At 44.4% G+C, this 21621-nt stretch overlaps 1 protein-coding gene across 27 annotated transcripts in view; it reads left to right on the top strand.

The window, feature by feature from the left end:
- Window positions 1-21621, top strand: part of LOC1280945 (patronin) — a 63625-nt gene that overhangs the window by 22835 nt on the left and 19169 nt on the right. For 22 of the 27 annotated variants that reach the window (XM_061655273.1, XM_061655287.1, XM_061655292.1 and 19 more), the window contains exons 2-10: window positions 9080-9391; window positions 9482-9570; window positions 11151-11301; window positions 11479-11628; window positions 12122-12222; window positions 12309-12415; window positions 14652-14894; window positions 21200-21334; window positions 21414-21536. In XM_061655273.1, coding sequence (XP_061511257.1) covers window positions 9080-9391; window positions 9482-9570; window positions 11151-11301; window positions 11479-11628; window positions 12122-12222; window positions 12309-12415; window positions 14652-14894; window positions 21200-21334; window positions 21414-21536 — 1411 coding nt within the window. The remainder of the gene's footprint in view (window positions 1-9079; window positions 9392-9481; window positions 9571-11150; window positions 11302-11478; window positions 11629-12121; window positions 12223-12308; window positions 12416-14651; window positions 14895-21199; window positions 21335-21413; window positions 21537-21621) is intronic. The other 5 variants (XM_061655295.1, XM_061655294.1, XM_061655296.1 and 2 more) reach the window with 1 other exon arrangement.

Raw genomic sequence — 21621 nt, 5'->3', positions numbered from 1 at the left:
TCCAGGCAAAGAGAGAGAGAGAGATTCAAACTCCCCAAAACATGGCCCGGTGTGAACTCTAAAGATCACTAATTGCGTCTCGCAGTACTCGTGAGTCACGGTTGAACTCGATAGTTTACACCTTCCCGGGCAGCAGCGCCACCACCTGTAGCTAATTTACGATCCGCGCACCCGGGTAAATGCTTCGCCGGAGGTCCACCCGGGGGCCAATCGATGGCCAAAGAGCGCGTGTACACACGATCACTGCACAATTGCCACCGAGCTCGGTTGCGGTCGATTAAGTTGCGCTCGCGCCACCAACAACAGGTTTTTATGGATTTGCGGAAAACTGTGGTTACCTGGGGTGTACGCGTACCGAGATTTGTAATCGTGCTGTCGGTAAGCATCTGGCAACGGTACCGATCATGAGCGGACGTACGCATTTGTATGGTACATTGGACACAACACAGGGCACAGGAGGGAATAAAGCTGTTGTGGCTTAGGAAAGCGTCGTGTACCACATTTCTTTACAGCCGCCGTTGAAGTTGTCCGCTTGATTGAGATGTCTTAATTGACACCTTCTTGTGGTAGAGTGTTCGTGCTCTCGTGCAGCTACTATTCCAAAGGAATGCACGATATTACACACTTCCAAAGCAATTGGAGATGTTGTGCCTATGAAGATCATGTTCCTAACCTATACTCCTATTGTATCTGAGATGCTGGATAAGCGATGAAACAGAATGTTATTTGATTTTGAGTTAAGCAGAAGTAGCAGCAGCAACGAAAAGATCATAACGTAATACAAAACCTCGTATGTGTGATATCATTACGTCATGTTTTGTCGCACTTGTGCGTGGTTTATGTGCATAAATTACGATTGGCCACTACACACACACTACATACACTCTCTCCACCATCCGGACGATAGCCACACACACTGCTAAACGGTGATAGTTGCGACGAAACGAGAATATATACTCACCATTTGCCAAGATGTATGTAAATCTCCGTACCACGAAGAGGGGGGTTCCAAAGACCAACGTACAAGGCGCGTCGGTGGTGTCACATTTCTTGTAGGTGGAATTCACCTACAGTAGAATGTAGAATGCCTGGCGTGGCCGTGTCATTTCGACAGTGTAGGAGTAGCGAACATTTTGGAACTTTAGAAGCGGACGCTCAACAGCAGGATGTGGTTTCGTGTTTTTTGCTGCTACTTTTTGATCGTTTTGTATTTCGCTATGTATTTCAAAGAAACTGAATGTTTTGCTTTGTTGGTATAAAATATTACTTTACATGCTTACATAACAACAAGTCCCTCTCCTCACGCCCTACGGAGCATGCAAAATGCTTCATTTTGTCCCTTCAAATGTGGTAAAAGGGACAATAACACACTGTCTGACATGTTCCGAGCGGCAGAAGACAAACTTCTCCCGTGCTGCCATTTATATAAATCACTCGAATGGCTAGTCGTTATGGCTAGCATTTATTGGCACATCCAAATAGGACTTCAACAAAACAACAACGAATCTTCTCTCCACCATAACTCATCGTGTGACAGTGAAAACAATCCGCACCATTATTGGAACACACTGCACCACAAAGGACCCGACAAAAGGTAGTAAAGTTCTGTTCGAAGATAGTCTTTGAAATCGATACGCTACCGTCTAGGTAGGTGCTGCGAAGATATTTATGTAGCGTTACGCGAGAACCAGTGTAATGCTACTCATCCGCGCGCATATGCTTAGACATGCAAAGCAACATTGCTGATTGCTATTGCACCGGAAGCAGGAGACACGAAACCTGAGACAGACGAGAGGCGTGCACCACTGCCAGGCGTGTGTGTTGGGGCGTTGACGCGCCCTGAAACTCCGGAACTCACGATCGGTCATCCGGTGTGTGTGTGTGTTCGTTTGTGTGGAGAAAGAGAATTCCTTACGTCGCGTCTGAAAACGGAACGGGGAATGGTGATTGGAATGATTGGACGTCACTTTCCGTTTTGGAGGCGCGCAGGAGAGGGGCGTTGCAAAAAATGCAGCGGAACGGAAATTATCATACCAGACACACATACATAAACAGTAATGTGGCGCGGAGCGTTGGAATTGCACCGAATGCCGATTTGGCGTGGGATACCTTGCTCTGGCCACCGAAGTCGAACCTGAAGTCGTTAGCCGGTTCGAAGTCTGCAGTCACGAAGCCTCCTGGGTTGAGCGCGCGCCCCGTCTGTCCAGTTTACGATTTCTTCCACTCATTCGTAGGATTTGATTGATCGCCGCAAGTTGGAGTGCTTTTCTCAAAGGGGAAATCAATTCTTCGCCGATCGACTCTCCCGGTTCGCTGGGATATGTATCTTCGTACTTTCTATCGCTAACCCACACTTGCTTACATTCTCCAGGGCAAGCTTCCAATGCGCGCTGAGAGAAGGAGCACCGGGTGAGCGCGATCGCGCCAGTTTGCGCATCATCATAAACGCTTAATTGTGCAATTAATTAATATTGACTAATAGATCAATTAGGGTCAGAAACGGTATCGTTTCCTTCTACCACGCGGTCGCTTCGTGCGGTTGTAATGATGCCGCCGCTCTCAGGTATATCGAGTTCTTCTGCTGCTCCCGTTCCGACTAGAAGACGACGACCTGACCACCCGACAGCTGTCAGTTTCGTTCGCTTGGCAAATGATATGAAAGCTGAGGTCGCACTCTCTTGAGGACTCCGTTGAGTGGTGGTGGTTGGTGGTTTAAGCAAAAGCGAACGGATTGCGTTGGTTGTACCGGGAAGCTGTCAACGAATGTTTATTTGCAGCCCAAGAGGGGTTCGAAAGGGGTAGGCGTTTCGATTGAAATAGGTCTGCATAAATTAGATGACCTTCTTTTATACTGTATTTGATGGTTTTTGCTATCAATTATGGATGCAAATTATTGAAAAAGAAGGTTATCAAGTAGTAAAATTGTATGATAAATCTTCCATAATTCCCTTAATTATTATTTTTCCATGGTTATTAAATCTGGTGTGGAAACTTTATATCATTGCTATCAGTAATCATAATATTAGGCATTCTATTCCACCATACGGCTTCCGTTTTCGTTTGTTTAGCTGCCACCGCCGCCGCTATTCTCACTATCCGATTTCGCTCTCTAATGTGCAAATTTATGTTCCACACCACTACGGAAGCCCAATGTGAATGCCTTGGTCGTCTCTCCTACTGCTACCACTATCGATCGACGCGACCAAAAATCACGCCCAAGCACGGCTTTTTTTCGCTCGTCGGTTGATATATGACGCTCTCCATACCATAGCGTCAAGGCTTGTCTCGAAGCTTGTCCGATCAACAGCAACAAATGAAAAAAAAGGGTAGTGATGGAAGCAACCCTCACACACGACGACCAACCCAGAAGGGGTGATCGGGTGACTCCGTGCGGTGAACTTGGCATTGTTGTTCGCTAAGTGGCCTGTCGTAGGCCCCGCACCAGTGTCGTGTCGGTGTGGAACGCATCGGGCGTCTCGTTATTGACACTCTTTGCCACGGAGGTTAAGGTTTTGCAGTTTTCAGCAAAGCGTCAAGTCTCAAGCATGATGTTACACAACATGCCAAACCCAATGTGCCAACAGTGTGTGAGCTCGTTTTCGGGACGCTTTTTGCCTGGTACTAGGTTTTCTGGATGTTCCGGGAAATTGAAATTCTAATAGTAGTATGTTTCTGTACTCCCGGAATAATGTATGACGTAAAATCGACACGAATTGGGATATTGAAATCGGCTTGGCAACTGCTTCAAGATGCTTAAATTATGGCTGGTGTAGAAGAACATGACGTTATTCAATATTTTGGAATTCAGTAGTAGCAGCTGATATACTTACAGGCCAACATACTATATCACGCACAACCTATATTCCATAAATTACCATTATTTGTCATTCTTTGGCATAATCTACCCACAAAAAAGCGGTTAAAACTTTAAATCCCTTCACCAAATTTCTTTCGATTGAGATCTGTGATTGTCTGCGGAAATGCTGTCTTCATCCAATTCCATTCCACTAATCCATCCGGCAATACACACACACACACCGAACTCCGAAAAGGGAAGCCAAAATATTACCATGTTTTTATAAATCAATCCGTCCGTGTCCCCTGCGTTGTTTGCCACGGCTGTCGGATGTGATGGGCGGTTTTCTTTCAAAACAACTTCAAACTCCAAAAAGGTATCGCTTCAAAATGACTAAAAACATCATCATCCACATCATCGTCATCATGATCGTGGGTTTATACTGGGACAGCCTTTTCTCGGTGCTTCTTCTGCGATACTGGGGAGTGAAATGTTGGAACCGTGATAGAGACAGTTCATAAATATTTTCTCCCGGTGTGGTTTCGTTACCGCCTTTTCGTTGTCGTCTAAGACGACTCTGCTGATGGCAGTAGGATGTATAAGCCTTCTCAAAACGACCTTATTGTTGAGCGATGGGATTTAGATATCATGAGCCAAGGTTTTTTCTCCATCTTCTGTGAAGATAAATAAACAATACAGGGAAATGGGTTTCGAAACACATGCCTTTATGGTGTATAAATTTCGCGTTACACATCCCACAGTACACTACACATCTTCTTTTCCCCCCCATCTGTAGGATCAGCTGTGTCGATCTTTATCACTTAATGAAGCTTAAGGTATCAACGTCAGCATCGCATCAATATGCTGTTTCCTGTTGCATCTTGTCTGCAGCATATCTCACGCTCAAGACCCCTTCAGCGGATGATGGTTGTTTGTGAGCGGCATCGAAAAACACAGCTCCGTTTGCACACCTTTAGCCATTGCCTAGTTATGTTCCTGATGATGATGGTGAAGATGATATTAATCAGACTGCGCTAGAGGGTTGTGTGCATGTGCCGGTACCGGTCGGCTCGTTAATGAGCGGTGAATTGGTTTGATTCTTCAGCATTTACTTGACAAACGCATCATCAGCCCAGGTACACACGGTACGCTCTCTATATACGATTTCAACTCCACTGGTACAGTTATTCCCGAGGGGAGAGTTCTTGTACAATCTTTCACCGTCGCCTATCTCTCGCGCCCCGTTGCTTTATCGCGCAGCAATAGCACACCCGAGCACATGCTGCATGGCATGGCGGCAGTGTTTGGGATGGGGATGGGTTTATTTTTAAGATCACACAAACCAATCCCCCACCTCCCTACCATCTTCTCCTCCAGCAAGAAGAGAGTTCGTTGTGGTTGTCGACCGAGCAACGCCAGATTGACGACGGGTGCCGTCCCGAGCATTTGGATGCATCGAACGATCTTTTCGTTAGAGTCGCATTAGCGGACGGGCGAGCGATGCACAATTTATGCGCGTGAACGAACGCATTAGCTGCTGGCAGCTTGGGTGCGTGTATGTGTGTTTATTTTTGCACCACGGCAGTTGCTATTCTCAGGCAGCTCAGGCTTGTTGAGCGGTCATGGACGTGTGTCGCGGGTGAGTCATTCGGGATTGGGAGTGACCAAGTGTGGAAAATCTGACTAGAAATCGGGAGAGGAGCAAGTGACATCCATTTCAAATTAATTGCAAAAGTTAAACTGTTCTCATTATGGCTATAAGTACTGGCTATAGATACTGAAATTTTAAGTTTAATATCTTGGGGGAAAACTTCTATCTGATAGTATGTCTAAGTGCACCCAGATGGACCGTCGCATGTACCGATTATATGGGTGTAGCATGAAAAAAGGATCTTAATGAGCATATAAATACCCTTCTTCTAATGATTCTGACCTGAATCCAGAGTCGGAGACCGTCTGGTTGGAATGAACTGAAAGAATGATTGTGTTATCATCTTGATTAAGAGCCATAGCAATAGACTTAGTCATTATTTTTTAGTTAAACTAACATGTTATTCCATTTTTCAACGTACGCACAAACTGAAACATCCAACGACTAACTGTACCTTATCAACCTTTTATTCCTGTTGTTGTTGTGATGCAATTGTCACTATATCTAGATATAAACATCATGCTCGACAAAATGTTAAAAAAAGCGTTAAATTAGCATGTTACCGGATCAACATAACACATTAGCCGTTTGGTGTAATTAATTCCGACAGGCAGCTTAAACACACATGCTCAAGTGGATGACATTGACCACAGGATGTGTTCAGGCAAGAAGCAGGGGGATGGAGACGAGGCTTGAAACGTGACTCCCTGACAGATAGGTACAAATCCGACGCTGTCGTTTCCTGTACCATGAGAAAGTGAAGAGCAAGAGGAAAAACGAAATAAATTTAAATAATTTTGAAAAGGGAAGAATGCATTTACTACTAATATTGTAATTTTGAAACGAATAATATTAGCAATTATGAATTACACTAATTTTGCACTGATTTGTGGCAATATTTTATCCCTGTAAGCTTTTAACTTTCTATGCACAATCTCTTTAAATGAGGCGGCTTAAAGCGATAAAATATCCATAATTAAATTAGGACATTCCTACACTGCTCCCTACCAAACCAAAGGCCAATGCATACACAAATTAGTGGCGTTGATTTTCCGTAAAACTTCCCTCATTCTGCTAGCAGCGCACCGTGACAGCCATTTAAAATCTGTGTGTTATGCTTCTTTAATGAATACGCCCACTTTCGCGTATTCGAAAATTAAAAACAAAAAAGCGCCACAAGCTTAAAACGGAAAGAGGAATGTGTGTACAGAGATCCAGGTGAGCCGACGAGTGCTGCGGAATGTAGAATGCACACAAAGCTCTCACACAAACACAGCAGCAAGCACCAAGCCGTTCAGGAACAGCGTGGGACTGCCGGGAACTGCCAGACCACCACGGTTTTGGAAAATGGAACGCGCCCAGCGGCAGCAGCAGCAGCAGCACTGCGGCGATGCTTTGCACAATTGGGCGAGCGCAAAACCACGTGTGTGTGTGTGTGTGTGTTGGTGTGTGTATAATATCGATTTATTTCGACCGACTAAACGACCTCAACACGGTTGTAGAAGAAGAAGAGCTTTGGCCTGCTGCAGCGCTCTTCCGGCTCTGGCGTGTGCTGCTCGCATCAGCTGGTTGAACAGTTTGTGGGCTATTTTTTTTTTTGAATTTCTGTTACAGACACCCTCCTGCCAGCTGGCTTGAAGAGGGTGGGTTAAAAGTTCACATGGAAGGCACGAAGACACTCAATTTCGATTCTTTCTCGCTCGAGTTCCTCTTGGAAAGGGCTAAAGCTCGATGGATTAAATCCACGCTGTTGGGGGAGCTGATTCGCAGCCAAGATGTGTACCGATTGTGTGACGTTTCTGGGTGTATTAATTGGAAAAGTTTTCTCTTTTAGTGGTGGGGTTTTGTTTTTAAAGAGATTTGCAGCCCGTAGCATGATACGTTATCTGGAATTTCCCATAAGGATTAGGCAAGTTTGTAGTGATTTAGCCCGTAGAAAATGAAGTTATCGGTAACATGAGCAATGGCTCAGCATTATCCAATATTTATTATGTTCCATGAGCACTAACGCCTCCATCTTGTAACGCAAACTCATTCCTAACTAGCATTACACTGCATTATGCGTGTAGGTGTGATAGTTAAGCACAGTGCCGGCACAAGCCCATGATTAATGTTGCATATTCATGCGTGTGGTACTAACGAGCCCTCGGGGAGGAAAGGTGTTTGAACAGTTCCGAACCACCACCACTACAACCACCACTGAAACCACCGCAAGGCACACAATCTTAAGCAAAAAGGTAAACAAACTCTCGTCTCCCCTTAGTGTGATTCCGTGTAAATCAGGTTTCGTTTTCGGCCAGATTACTCTGCCTGGTGGTGGATGTGGCACACCACGGGCCAAAGGTTCACCTTTAACCCCGACCAAACATCGGGTTGGTGGGAATAGGTGGTGTGGTGTGCGGGGCATTTGAGGTCAACGTTATTTAGTACGGTTTTTAGTTGCCGTTAAAGCACCAACACCTAACGGCGGTGGAGCGATGAATGAATGGTTTCGGCTCCGGAACCCGGTCCATAATTATGCCAATGAAAAGTCAACGAGCGTCACGCACGCCGCTGCCGCCGCCGAAGAAGTAATGTTGTGGGTGGTGCTGGGGGGCAAATGTTTTGCCTGCAAATCGGAATGACGTCTTGGAGCTGAGACGCAATACAGTCAATGTAATTGGTTGTTTTCGGGGGAAAATCATCAAGGAAATGATTCTCATCTTCTCTGGAAAATTTGACAAACTAATCACAAACATTAGGCGCGCATTAAATGTCCTTCTCGGCGGGATAGTGGTAGTCCCAAGGACAAAGTCCCTTTTTTGTTGTGGGGGATGTTCCCCCGATTATGTCTGACCTCCAGTCCAAGTAGTGCCATTGTTGGCGAGGAAGAAAACAATAAAATTAAACGCTTTACGGCCTTGCGGTCCCGAGTTGACGCACACACATATATGGTGTTTGGTGTGTTACAGATGGGTTGGGTGTTGCCTCGCAACTCACCACCCTTTGCCCAACTCTCAAGCAAGAAGGGCTCACGCAACTGTGTCATACACCTACCACACGCGCGCCTTACCTCTTGAAGAGTCAGTCGCCTTTTGAAGTTTTGTTGTAGCCTTGTCACACTTTACGCGTGGCCTATACACCGCCGTGTGTAAGATGGTTTGATGTGATCGCTTGTGCGTGGTGCAGTTGACAGATGTTGACTGATATTCTCTAGAAAACATTTGCAATTATTGTGCCACCCCACAATACGTGACAGTGCTTTTTTTTTTGTCTGGAGAAGAAAGACAAAACTTACGACGAAGACGACGACGACAATCTGTCTCGCGCAACAATGGAGCGATTAATTTGTCTTTTAGCACATGGCGTTGTTATCTCGATCCGCCACAATATGCCTGCCTCCAAAACGCGCCGAAGGTTTCAGGTTACGGCGAACGCAATGAAGTAATACACCTCCAATTTAGTTATGTCACAGTCTGCTTGGGAAGCAATTTATCATTAAAAAAGTGGCATACAATGCACCTTTTCACCAAGATGCAGACTAAGATTTTGTAACGTTTAAGGGATAGGCATCCATAGCACTCTCATTTGCTAACAAACGAGTCACTAACTGGAATTGTTATTCTTCCCCATCTCTTTGCTTCCTTCCACAGGCCAAACAGAGAGCGTCAGTCAGGTGGCTGCTCTCGAAAGCGTACAACAATCGTGTGCCAGAGATACTGAAGGATCCGTTCTACCGCGACCACGAGGGCCAGGACCATCTGAAGCCGCAGATCGTGGTCGGGCTGGGCAACGCGTCGATCTACTGTCAGGTGCTGAGCAACATCTACTCGGACCCGAACTACCAGAGCCTGAACCATTGGTCGATCCTGCAGACGCTCTCGCGGAAGGGGGTGCCGCTGAACGAGTCGTCCGATCAGCCTCTGACCGAGACGGTACTCATACAGACGAATCCTCTTAGAATTGTGAGTATCAAATCTTGCCCGATGTAGTTGGCCCGTCAATAGCAATGCTTATAATATCATGTTCTTTCTTTCGTCTCTCTCTCTCTCCAGAATGCACATATGACTGTGATAGAAGCGCTGATGGTGTTATACGCTAAAGAGGTGGCTTCCAGTGGAAGAATTTCCAGTGCTTTAGAGAGGTACGTATTGCCAGTTAGCCGTGTTAGATGAGTTCCGAGGAGTTCGGATGACATCGCTCACCTTACACGAACGAGTGCCTTCCTCGAAGCGATGATGCAACAGCGCTCCATTCCGCAAACGACCGGACAGGTCCAAAAATCCTTGGAAGAAGCTATTCTGTAATCTAATACTCCTCGGCACACAAACACACACACTCTCGTGTGCGCTTTACCGCACTTGTTGATGCAGTTCCAGTTGTCCGGGGCCGAGGGTGCCTAAACCACCATCAACATGTAGGGGTGTTGTGGCACACTCCCCTTACACACTCCATGTCACCTCAAACACCACAAAGGGTGTGTGAGTGTGTCTGTGCGTTGAAAGGTTCGGATTATCGATTCCACACAGTAGCACCGTGGAGTTTCGTTTTGTCGCTATCCATAGTTACGGGAGCGAATCCATGCCACCGAAGGGTGGTGTGCCTCCTTATTCTTAAGCGCCGTGTTGTAGTCGTGTGCCATCCCCTCGCTATACTTATTCGCTAATGTGTGCCGCAAGTTAGCGGAGTCCGTTTAGGAAAAAGCTACGCCCTAAAGCGTAGTAGAGGAAGATTTGGCCAACAGAGAAGGTCACCTTCGTGCTGCTGGGCCTTCAAATTCCATCGCTAGTTCGTTTGGAAGTCCCCAGGCTGCGGCAATGGATTTGAAAAGGTAGTGTTTTAACGCGCGCACAAACGTTTGCCGGCATTTGTGGTGCTTAATGAGTCGTGAAATTAGAGCAACCTTTCTTTGCAAGAGCTTAGAGAGTAGGCAAAACGCTCGGCTCTATCGAGGAAGTGCGTGTTTAAGGGGAGCTGTGTGGTTGAGTAACATTTTCGCATAAATATGTAATCTGAAAATAAAGCAATGTGTGAACGAAATGAACGAAAATGAATCAATTTGTTCGCAAATACAGCGTGAAGTAGTTCGAGTGGGCATATGAAGGCCTGAGTGAGATTAAAAGTTTGCCGTAGTCAGAGCGAGCACAGGTGTATGGGGCAGTGTCGCATTAGGATTCTAAAGCGGAGGATAGTTATGGTCTCCATGACCATCAAACGTGGAAGGACCGTGAGAAGTGGTCAGCACCCTGAAATACATTAGGAACCCCCGCACAAACAGTCTCAAACTGGGGTATAATAATAATCTGTGTGCGATGCGTAGGCTTTTTCTTTTAAAATTTATCACTTTCCGTCCCGGAAATCGCAGGCTAGACAAAGACTTGATGTACTTGAAAATGAGAAAATCACCCAAAGAAGCTGTCTCCGAAGAGAGAATACAGACGGCAGCAGTCGTAGTCGTGTCTGGCCTTGTAAACAGAGCTATGGCAACCCACAAATCATGCGCGATCAATAAATGTGGACGGTTAGACTCACGGCAGGGAGGGAGCGGGGACCCCGTCTTGGCAAGATGGAGGGGAAGGTCATCGCTTTCGCTAAATTGGAAAGCACTCAGTCTGTAACACATTTATGAGCCCCCGAGTCGGACATTCTTTCTCTGCACTACCCTTATTACTTCGGTTCTATTTCGCTTGATCACTAATCCCCTTTTGTTCTGTCTTCCTCCAGAATTTCGGGCTGTAGTGTAGCGCCGACGGTTCAGCATCATGAAGCTGCCTTACTGAATTGGATTTCGCACGTCTGTGGTGCGCTGAAGAAGCGCATCGACTACGAACTGACGGCCAACGGAGGCGCCGGTGCTGCTGCGGTGGATGAATATGTAAGATTCCGTCGTCGCTGAGTGCGCGCTGTGCAGACCACGATGACGATGATGATAATGATATGTTGCAAGCTGCACGCATTCTGTGGCTTAACCTAAATCAACGTCCTCCCTTCCCCGGGCTTTAGTGCATATCTAAATAATAAATGGGCTTTTTTCCTCTTCTTTTCCTCCTAGGGTCAACGACATCAAAGCCCGAACGTTCCACCTGTGCGAGACTTTCGTGAACTGTGCGACGGTGTTTGTCTGGCTTATCTAATCTCCTACTACTGTCCCAAACTAGTTCCTTGGCATAGCGTTAAATTCAACCACGTACCGACTATTACGGTAAGTTTGAAGACGCTCATAGTTAAGTGAATACTTCTTGTAGCGATGCTACCAATAGAAAAAAAAGATATCAGTGGACGACATTGCGCAGTATCTGCAATGTTCTACATTTTTCGAAAGACAAGCGATCGTAAACTTGTGTCGGAAATGTATGCGACAGACAGACGGACGCATTTCCGCGACACCCTGCTTCCGATACCGATTGAAGAATAAAGCAATAAAACAAACCAAGCGACACGTTTATCGTCTATCGTCTATCGTAGATGTTAGAGGAAGTGGTGCTATTCTGAAACAATATGAACATTGCCCGGAATAGATTGAACAAATAAAGAGTTACAATGTGAAGAGTTGTTCACATTCTAATCCTTTGATTCCATGTTTGGTTTGTTGATTGTTTTCTTACCTTTTTCGAACAACACAATAGGCTACAGCTCGTTGCAACACTATCTAACTGTTGTTTTGCTTTTGCCTTTTCTTTCTCGCTTCTTTGCAGGATTCCATTCACAATATTCTGATAGTTAGTAACTTTTCCGAGCGAAGTTTGCCATACACCGTGTTTCATATGTCCCCAGAGGACATAACCTACATGAGAGGGTAGGATAGAAGCGCGCCGCACTCACCGAACCACACTGTGCCTAATGTTATGTGCTTCGTTTCCCTTCATTGCCTTTTGTTTTTAGATCCATGAAACAGAATCTGGTAGTGCTGCTGGCGGACTTGTTCAATCTCTTCGAAATTCATCCGGCCAAATGTGTCTGCTATCCGGGCATGGAGCAGCAGTCGCCAGGTGAGTCCAAGCATGATGTCTTTCACACACGCTCACATTTTTTTGTACAGAACTCTTCAAGCTCTCAGTCTCAGCTTTCGCAACCATTTGGCCATTCCCATCATCGATCGATCGATTGAGCCGAACGCGGCGAACCGTTTTGCTCTCATGTGTGTGTGTAATTTACGCTCCTTCCCATTAGAGACACTTCAGGTTCGCCGTCAAACTCAATCAAGCAAAATCATTTGTCATGACATTATCGAATCACCTTCCATTGAGGCAACAGCAAAAAAAAGTAAAAAAAAAAAACTTCCACTAAATCTAAATCATCCGTCACAATTTCATTTCGATCCTCCTTGTATTACCCACCATCCCACCAAATCTGCTCCACCACTAATCAGGCTTTCTGACGGGTACATCACCGAACAGTGTGTAACGCAAAATTGAATCGCTTCTGTCATGGCGATAAGCTAAATTAATTGTACAAAACGATAAGCAACGATGGTTAAATTGTGTCTAAAAACAAATCACGGATTTGGGTTTCGCTAGCTTTTGTTTGTATATTGGTTTGTTTATCTAAGCTGTATTGGTTTGTTGTAAGTTGTGTCACCCTTCTTTTCCCCCTTCGTCTTTCTTATCTTTGTTGTCAAATCCACCAGCTTTTATGAATTATCTAAGGTGCTTGTTTTATAGATCTCATCGATTATACTATATAGGTGCGCTATGTGTTGATGCAACATTGTGTTTTGTTTATTTTTTCTAGTTTCCCGGTTGGGTTATTTAATTTAATTTCCACATCTCCCCATCCCACGTTACGTTTCGGTTTACACCGGTTGCATCTTGATAACATTCCACCCCCTCTGTTCGTTTATCTTGCCCTGGTTTCGGTGCTCGTATCTTTCTTTCTTTTTTATGATGGAATGTGTCTAGATATACCCTAAACGCTATCAGCCGAACGATACTTATTAGTGCTATTAAGCTTCTAAGTAGAGTTGGCCAGTTTGTTAGAATCAAAGAAAAAGCGCACACAAAACGTATTTTACTCTCTCGGTGCTTATGAGGAATGCACGTAACTATTGGCGAAGTAAATTACATCTCTACTTTCAAGTTTGTTGCCTTCCTGCACACACAGCAGCCATTTCCTTCTTTATCCTTTGATAAATCATATTAATCTGTGTATTGGACTGCTGTAGGTTGGTATGTTTGTAACTATTATTTACAAGAAGTATTGATGTCTATGAAAAGTTTTTGATTAAAAAAAATAATTAAAATCGAGCAAGAACCTTTGTTCGTTATTGTCATCTGGTGTTATAGTTTTGTTTTGTTGCAATTTCGCTATTTTTTGCTTCATTTTCAAACATCTTACGTATTTTACACTGTTTAAAGCATCCTTACGTGATGTTGAAATACTTTATAAATGTGTTGCTAATTTTCGTTTGCTCTTATACTGTTTCCGTTCGAAAAATTCGTGAATAATCTGCCCCTGTGTTTATGTTTTCGTTTCCTGTTCCTCCTACAAACATTCCCTCATTACGCAAGAACCTCGGTTCTTCAAATTCTCACCATCACATTCTCTCTATTCGAAAGCTTCACACATTCTAATTGGCATGTTGCCAGAGGAAGCAAAGCAGCCCCACAATCACACCCGTATTCCATCCGCATCGCATTCGCGTTTCCTACCTTCACACGTACCTTTCTCGTTGCGCTATCCCGGCCGCCATCACACCACACCTGGCCAGTTTTTTCGGCATTCCTGTTCCTTTATTTCCTCACGGGGATAACGAAAGCTTTCACTTGGACTGCGGCGAGGTGCTTTATTTTCACTGGGTGGTGCTCCTTACCCCCTCCCTTCTTCCTCGAAAAAAACGGTACGCGATTGGTGTGTGCACGTGTTACAAATTGCTCGACACTGCAGATCTCTTATTGGCGAAAATGAAACCCCCTTTCAACTTCTTGGATCGATTTCAACCTTCAACCCATGGGTTTTTTGTGTATCACACTCGTATCCCATTGGTTTTCCTCTTCGGTGAACTGTTTCCACTTGGCCCCGTAATAAATTTACTCATAAGCAATCTTCCTTCTCATCCCCCATTTGCCCGATTCGTGTCACAGATTGATTTATAAAAAAGTCACCTAGATTAAAGCTCTCTCCAAAACAAAACCAAAAAGCGATGTTAAACATCTTTCTTTCATATCAAATCTTTAACCCACCACACCCTGCCTGCTGCCCCCCTTTCGTGTTGCACGTGTACACCAGATGCAACGGGAGCCGGCGCAACTAACGAGCACGGCATTGCCCACCGGCGGGGCTTTGCGAATCAACCGACGATCGCGGCCATTCCCGATTTGCGTCCCGGGCTCGACTCGCCATCGAGCAGCAGTGGCGGCGGCGGCGGCGGTGGCAGCAGCGGCACCAGCAGCGGTGGCAACGGTGGTGCCGGCGGTGTTGGCTGCAGCAGTGCCAGCGGCAATGGGGCCATTAATCGGCCGCCGTTTCAAGGTCTAGCTTTAATTTACTTACTCTAAACGACTTTTTCCTTGCTCCTCCCCTGTTTTGCTATGTTTTTTTTTTGTTTTCTACCGTGTGTGTGTGTGCATTTTTCTTCCAAATTAGTTCCCTTATTTATTTGGTCATTGTTTACTAGTGATTATGATTCCTAAGTTATATTTCTTTTTTTACTATTGTCGTTTGTGTTGTTGTATGTTTTTTTTTGTCAGCAATTCTTTGTAAGTCATTTATTCTGTTTTTTCATGTTCATTTTTATGTTTGATCCTTGTCCTTTTCATTTGTCGTTTTTTCTCATCGAAATTAAATTAAAGATCGTTCATTGTGTTTTGTCTTATCTCGTACATGGTTTCTTTTCCCGCTCATTTCCATGTTACTTCCGCTATCGCGTGTTTTTTGTGTTTTTCTTCTGTTCGTGTCATGCCTCGTTAATCGTTCATTGGTTTACTGTTTCATTTTTTACCGATTTGTAACAGATTTGTTTGCAGCAGTGTGTGTGTGTGTGTGTGTTGCTGCCCAGTCTCTCAGTAGTAGCGAAAAGAAAGTAGCAATCGTATTGCTTATCAATCACCTCTGCGTTTGCCGGACCCTGTTCCGAAGTGTTGCATTTTAGCATGTTGTTTTTTAGGGCTTTGCATCTCGCCGCCTGCATGCTGATGTGTTACTGTTTGTACCGGTAGTAGTTGTTGCTGATCGTATTCTGTTCGTTCGTCTTGGAAACACATTTACAACATAGTTTTGCATGCACGCTCTCGCTTTAGTGCAGCCGTCCGTAGCTACTTCCTGTGTCTCATATGCGGCAACATTTCCTTACATCGGGCAGTAATCGATGTATTGATTTTCGTTCACTTTCACCATCGATTATAACAGGCGTTGTCGTCATGTAATTGGCTACACACCCACCCAACACCTCCACCATTACACCTTTTAATACAACTTATTTACACTGTACGAGAAATTTCATTTTTATTAATGGAAAGTGTTTACTGCGACTTGGGTAGCTACAAGTTTAACCTGTTAATTAATCTGAACAGTAAACAAATGAAGAAAACATCAGTTTTGTTTACTTTACTTCCTTTACACTCGCCACTAATAGAAAGGCGTCAATAAAGGCATTAAACCTTTGACGCTTTTCAATTTAAACTGCTCCTGTGTTGTTTGTTTTGAAGAAAATATTTAACCTAGAAACGTAATGTGATGCGGCTGTCCCTTACGCAGGGTTAAACCATTCGACACTAATTGGATAGAAGAAAAGCAACTCTATCACATAAGTGCGTCCCTTCTATTAGGGTTGCTATCAGCCTGCTGCTGGTACCGAATGAAGCTCCTCGAGCCATTTGTTGATGGGATTTTTATTCAAACGGTGTGGCTGTCGCTGTGTTGCTCTTTCTCTCTATTAGTTTCATCAACGATTAAGCGTAACACCAATCGAACGTTTCTTCCCTTGCGTACGTAACAGAAGTGGCATTTTTGTAATCACCATTTAATGCGTTTTCCTAATGAATTGAGCAACCAAAAGGGCGATAAAAAATGCATTCTGTCATCAGAGTTCAGATCATTGTCAGTAATTAATTTGAATCGTGTCGAAGTGGAAGGTGTGATGAAGTTTTAGGTGTCTTTTCGGGCTTCATTATCTTTATCTTGGTGTGATTTTATTACATCCATCCACCATTGCCCCTTCATCACACGTGGTGGTCGTGGTCGTCATTGTTTTGTCGATCACTTTGTTCCTTTGTCTTGAAAAGTGCTTTAAGACACTGCTGACGAAATAGAAATTCCTCTTAAATGGTGTTACTTCTCTGCCGGGTCGTTTTGCCCATTGCTTGACACACTTGCTACTTATTCAGTGAAGCACAAATGAATTCAATTGACTCTCACTAACGTTTTCACAATTGCGCATAGCTCACGCTCATTTTTTTTTCCTTTTCCCCTTCTTTACTAAGACAGCCCTCAGCAACAAACAACAGTCCCGAAATTGCACTTCCCAAAACAAAAGATCTGCACGAAGAAGAATGGTTTAGTTTGCAGTTTTACTTTTTCGCTTGTTGTTGGTGGTTTTATGTTGTTAATTCCCCGCAAATACCACCGTCTCGGTGGTTATTTGCGTGCCCGGAGGACGGAAAACAGTCACCCGGACCCGGTATTAACCCCCACCATGCACACACATTTTGATCTCATTTTCCATTTTTCCCAGCCCACCAAAACACACACACACACAGACACACCGAAAGAGAGCCAAGATCACCCCAAAAATGTATCACATCCGGTGTAACGAATTTCGGGCCCAAAACCTTCGGCGTGTTCCACGTTCGTTGCGCGATCTCGAACTAACTCGAAATGTCTGCACCCACCAAAGTGGAGATTTTCTCACCGGTTGTTGGGGTGTGTTTTTTTTTCCTTCTTGCTGTTGTTTCGTTTCTCTTGTGGGTACACGATCACACTTACCCACGGTGAGGGGTTTGTTAGGGGCACGTTTTCATTCATCTATCGCTCGAAATCAACTGGCAGAAGGAGGGAGCTGCTGCTGCCGTTGTGAGCGCGTCAAGCCGCGTCTTCATCGTCGTCGTCGTCGTCATCTTCAATTGCGCGTTGGAATTTTCCTCAAATCCTACGTGCGCTTCCACGCGTTTCCAACCCAAGCTCCAAAAGAAAGATCGGAGAAAGATCGAGAAAGATCAACCCTCCCCTCAACGCGGGGTGGAAGCTTTCAAAGCTCACTGGAGTTGATGGTTGTGTGTGTATGTGTGACCGTTGCGGTAGCTTTTGCAAAACGCACGGAAAAATTGAAGAAAGGTGTTGTTGTTGCTGTTTTTTTTTATTTGAAGTAAACGGAGTGGATTTTTTCGTTTTCTTTGCAATCTTGTGCCTTACCATCTAATAGCAAAAACGCTGCCCGTGTAAGCCAGTGATTTTAATGGCAATTGAGTGAGATTTAGGGCTGTTTCTTTTATTATCAAGCTCTGCACACACTGCCGGCAATTTGTGCAGTCAGTGAAGTAGTAGTGTTTGCGCTAACGAAGGTGTGGTTGTTGGCTCGGTGAAAATGCAACCTGAGATTGGAATGGGAAGAGAAACTGGGCCTCACTTCCCCCCAAAACATACAATTCCAGCAGAAAGTGAGTGACGAGTTATTTCGTAAACGAAACGAAAATTTATCGAAACCTTTTTACGCGTGACTCTCTTTGTATGATGTTTTAGCCTATCTCTGTTATAACCTGCCGAGAGTAAAGCCCATAATGGTGTCTATCCTTATCCAATGTTATCTGCTGAGATACTTTTGGGAAACTGAATAGAAAAAAATGTCTAGGACCACCACTCCACAACCAACGGGGCGGCAACCTGTACTAATTGTCTTTTACAAAACGGGAGAATACCATTCGATATTTCCGCATCAGGCTGGAGCCCAGCTTCACCTGTAGTCGGGTCAGGTGCACTATAGCACTCTTTGTGTTGTAGGGTTGTTGTGTTAATGCCCATTTTTAGCAGACCACTAGTCATCCAAGTGGGTGGATTAACAAAAACACCGCTATGCAGCCACCGTATGCTGACACAAAGCCTAACGGACGGGCTCGGTTACATTCCGTTCGGTTTGCTCTGAACTCCCATGAAATTGCGTCAGCATTGCCCAAAGAAGCGATCGTGAACCAATTTGCATCGTCCAAAGATGGACTTCCGGATTGCTCGGAGAACGATTGTGTTGCTGTTTGTTGCGACTACCAGTGTTTGGCTTCCAGTTAAAGAAAGGCTAAAATATAATATTGTGCTGCGAGCCTTCTGGTATGAAAGGTATTTACAGCTTTGTGTGCATTCCACCTGCGTGTATCAGGAAGTAGCGTAGACGATTCCTTTAGAATGTGGTATGGCAAAAGTGGTTTTATTTTATCTTTATTCGACAAACTTGTAAAAGATATCCTATAAATTAAAGACAACAACATCGATAGTGTTTTGGAATTCCTCTTTAAAAATACTATGCAAACTAGTTTTGCATGAGATTATTCTATAAGTTTTAATGATTATTGGTGTTTTTGTGATGCATGTTTTGAAATGCATGTGATATGATGATGATCATGAAGATACTTACTTACTTATCCGGCGCTACAACCGCTTTGCGGTCTTGGTCTGCCTCAGGAGTGTCCGAAACCGCTCACGGTCTCGCGCCTTCGTCTGCCAGTCCGTTATCCCGGCCTTAATTATCCCGTTATCCCGGCCGCATCATGAAGATTCGTTATTAAATTCTCAGATTTTGTTAAATTCTTCAAATTTTCAATGACCGTAGTATGTTGTCGTCGTCCAACCCTTTTTCTAATGGGTGCAGCAGATGGGAATTGAACAATATCTCAGGGTGTGACAGTCCGAGAACCTTGTCAATGCGCCATAGTATCGCATTATCGGGGCGGTGTTAAACGGCGATCAGTATGTAACAGTTCCCGTAGCCAATAGTTAAATCAGGCTCATAGTTGACAACCAGCTGATCAGTTGCGTAAACTATAACAAGTCTAATTAGTATAGGAATTAAAAAAAAAAAACAAGAAACAAATAAGCAATCGTAATTAATATGTTATTTAGTTTATCCCCCGAAAACTGACGATAAAGCGTTACAAAGCTTACTCACTTACAGCAACAAAACACTTCTCGATGTCTGTATTGCACCCCGTGATCATTGGCACGATCAACAGCGGTGTGGTATGTCTTTCCGACACCACTCCCCCATTCTCTCCTGCCGCTCCCTGCAAGCACTTACATATAATAGTGCTGTGCCAATTATAGTTTCGAAATTTCCGCCTAATTCGAAAAGTGGGCTCTCGTAATATGAAAATTAAGCCGCTCTTATTTCCCCTCCATTATGCGTGCGTGTACCTCACTGTAGTACCGCTTACTTCACTTCTTTCACATTTCTTTTCTCAACTTCATTTCTCTACCGTATGGGCGGGCGGGAATTCTTCTAATCCACCAAAACAACGCCAACAAAAACCCACAACCGTAAATGCCAATCTCCCTTCGATCTTCCGGAGATATTGCGAGCAAACGGTGCCGTCGCAAGCATGCACAACACCGTCTCAGTACCATTTGAAACTCGCGCAGCAGTTATGAATCTTATGATTTGTGTTCCACGCACCGTTTGAGATCGCCTTTTTGGCGAGATTCATTTCACTTTCGATGGTCCGGCGGGGTCCGGTTTCTGCTCAGCGTTGCCCAAGTCGCGGAGAATGTTTCTTCAAAAGTGGAGTGAAATTTTCGAACCACTCGCCTCAGCCTCTCGCTGCGCCCTGCACACGGCGGCGATTGATTTCGATTGGTACTTCCGGCGATTTCCGAGTTGTGGAGAGGAGGGTGACGGCACGTGTTATGTTTTGTTGGTTTGTGTGTGTGGAGCACTATCGCACGGAGCAGACAATTAGCTGCTCTCGCCTACAGTCCGAGAGCTACGCTTAATTTTAAAAGCATCGTTTAAGACGTTGAATTATCTAGATCGTAGCAAATGTGTTTACTGTGCATCGTGTAATGCGTAATTTTAGGAGGGTGGGATTTGTTTTGGGGGGGAGGTATTGTGCGATACAGTGTTTTTACTGTAGTTGCATTTTTCTCACGCATTTTCTTACACAATGTTGGAGATGTTGTCACCGCACTTCCACCAGCTTGTAATCACCTTCAATGTTTTCGACACGATGCCTGCAGTAGTTGCGTCCCGAGCGTCACAAATAATGATTCATTTATTCAATTGAATTTAATTTACAATTATGTTTACACAAAAAGAAGTGGAGCGCCCGCTTCTAGTCGACACTTTGTTCATTTGTACAGTTTTCGCAACAAATTTACAATTTCTGTTTTTTATTTTGTTATTTATGCAATGTTCCTTTCTCATCTTTTCAGCAAATGAAACACAAGATCATCCACTGTGATGACATACTTTATTCACATCTTTTGCATGAATCGGCACTAGATAGTGTTGCATGGCTAGTTTTGTCGTTTCTTTTGCTCAATTCGCAATCTTTCTTTATGTATTCATGTTTCATAAAGTGTTGTCTATAGTTTATGTGAATTGTTTGTTTTATAGTTTATTTTTTTCATCATACGTTTTGTAAGGTTTAAGGTATTTTTCTTCACTGTAACTGTTTTGTTGATTGCGTCTTTGTTTTTTTTTATTTCTTTCCCAATGCTCATTGTTTTCTTATATTTATTACTTACTCCCCTACGCGAGAGAAAACCACTAATCCCTAGCGAGTAGTTTGCAGTCCACTTCTTCTCCATACGATTTGGTTTGCCTTTCGTTTACTAACGTTATCTTTTAACGCCCACAGTCAATCGGTCACCATCGGCCAGCACACTCAGGAAGCATATGTCAAGCCGGGAGATACCCGAACAGCCGCAGCATCAGCCACATCAGCTGTACCAACAGCAGCAATCACCGTACCAGCAGGCAGATCCTGATGAAGGTGCGTCGTATCACAACACGGCCCACGGAAAACGAACCCGTGTATTTTAATTGATTTTCTCTCCGCTGTCTCATTTTAGGATTTGTCGTGCACAGAAGTAAAGGAGTGCCAACATTATCATCGATGCAAGAACCACTGGTACCGGCCAGGATTCGACAGGCCAAGGAAAAGACGAACAACGACTCGAAAGCGGAAGAGCGAGGTACGATTTTGTCGGTAGTGTATGCGGGCATTCTCCGCGCCCAGCACACCCAGGCCTTCTGACCTTTCTTCCACCTTACGTGCGC

Source organism: Anopheles gambiae, chromosome 3 (assembly GCF_943734735.2).
Source record: "Anopheles gambiae chromosome 3, idAnoGambNW_F1_1, whole genome shotgun sequence".
Lineage (NCBI taxonomy): Eukaryota > Metazoa > Arthropoda > Insecta > Diptera > Culicidae > Anopheles > Anopheles gambiae.
The sequence above is the reverse complement of the archived record's forward strand: the minus strand, read 5'-3'. Positions and strand labels throughout refer to the sequence as shown.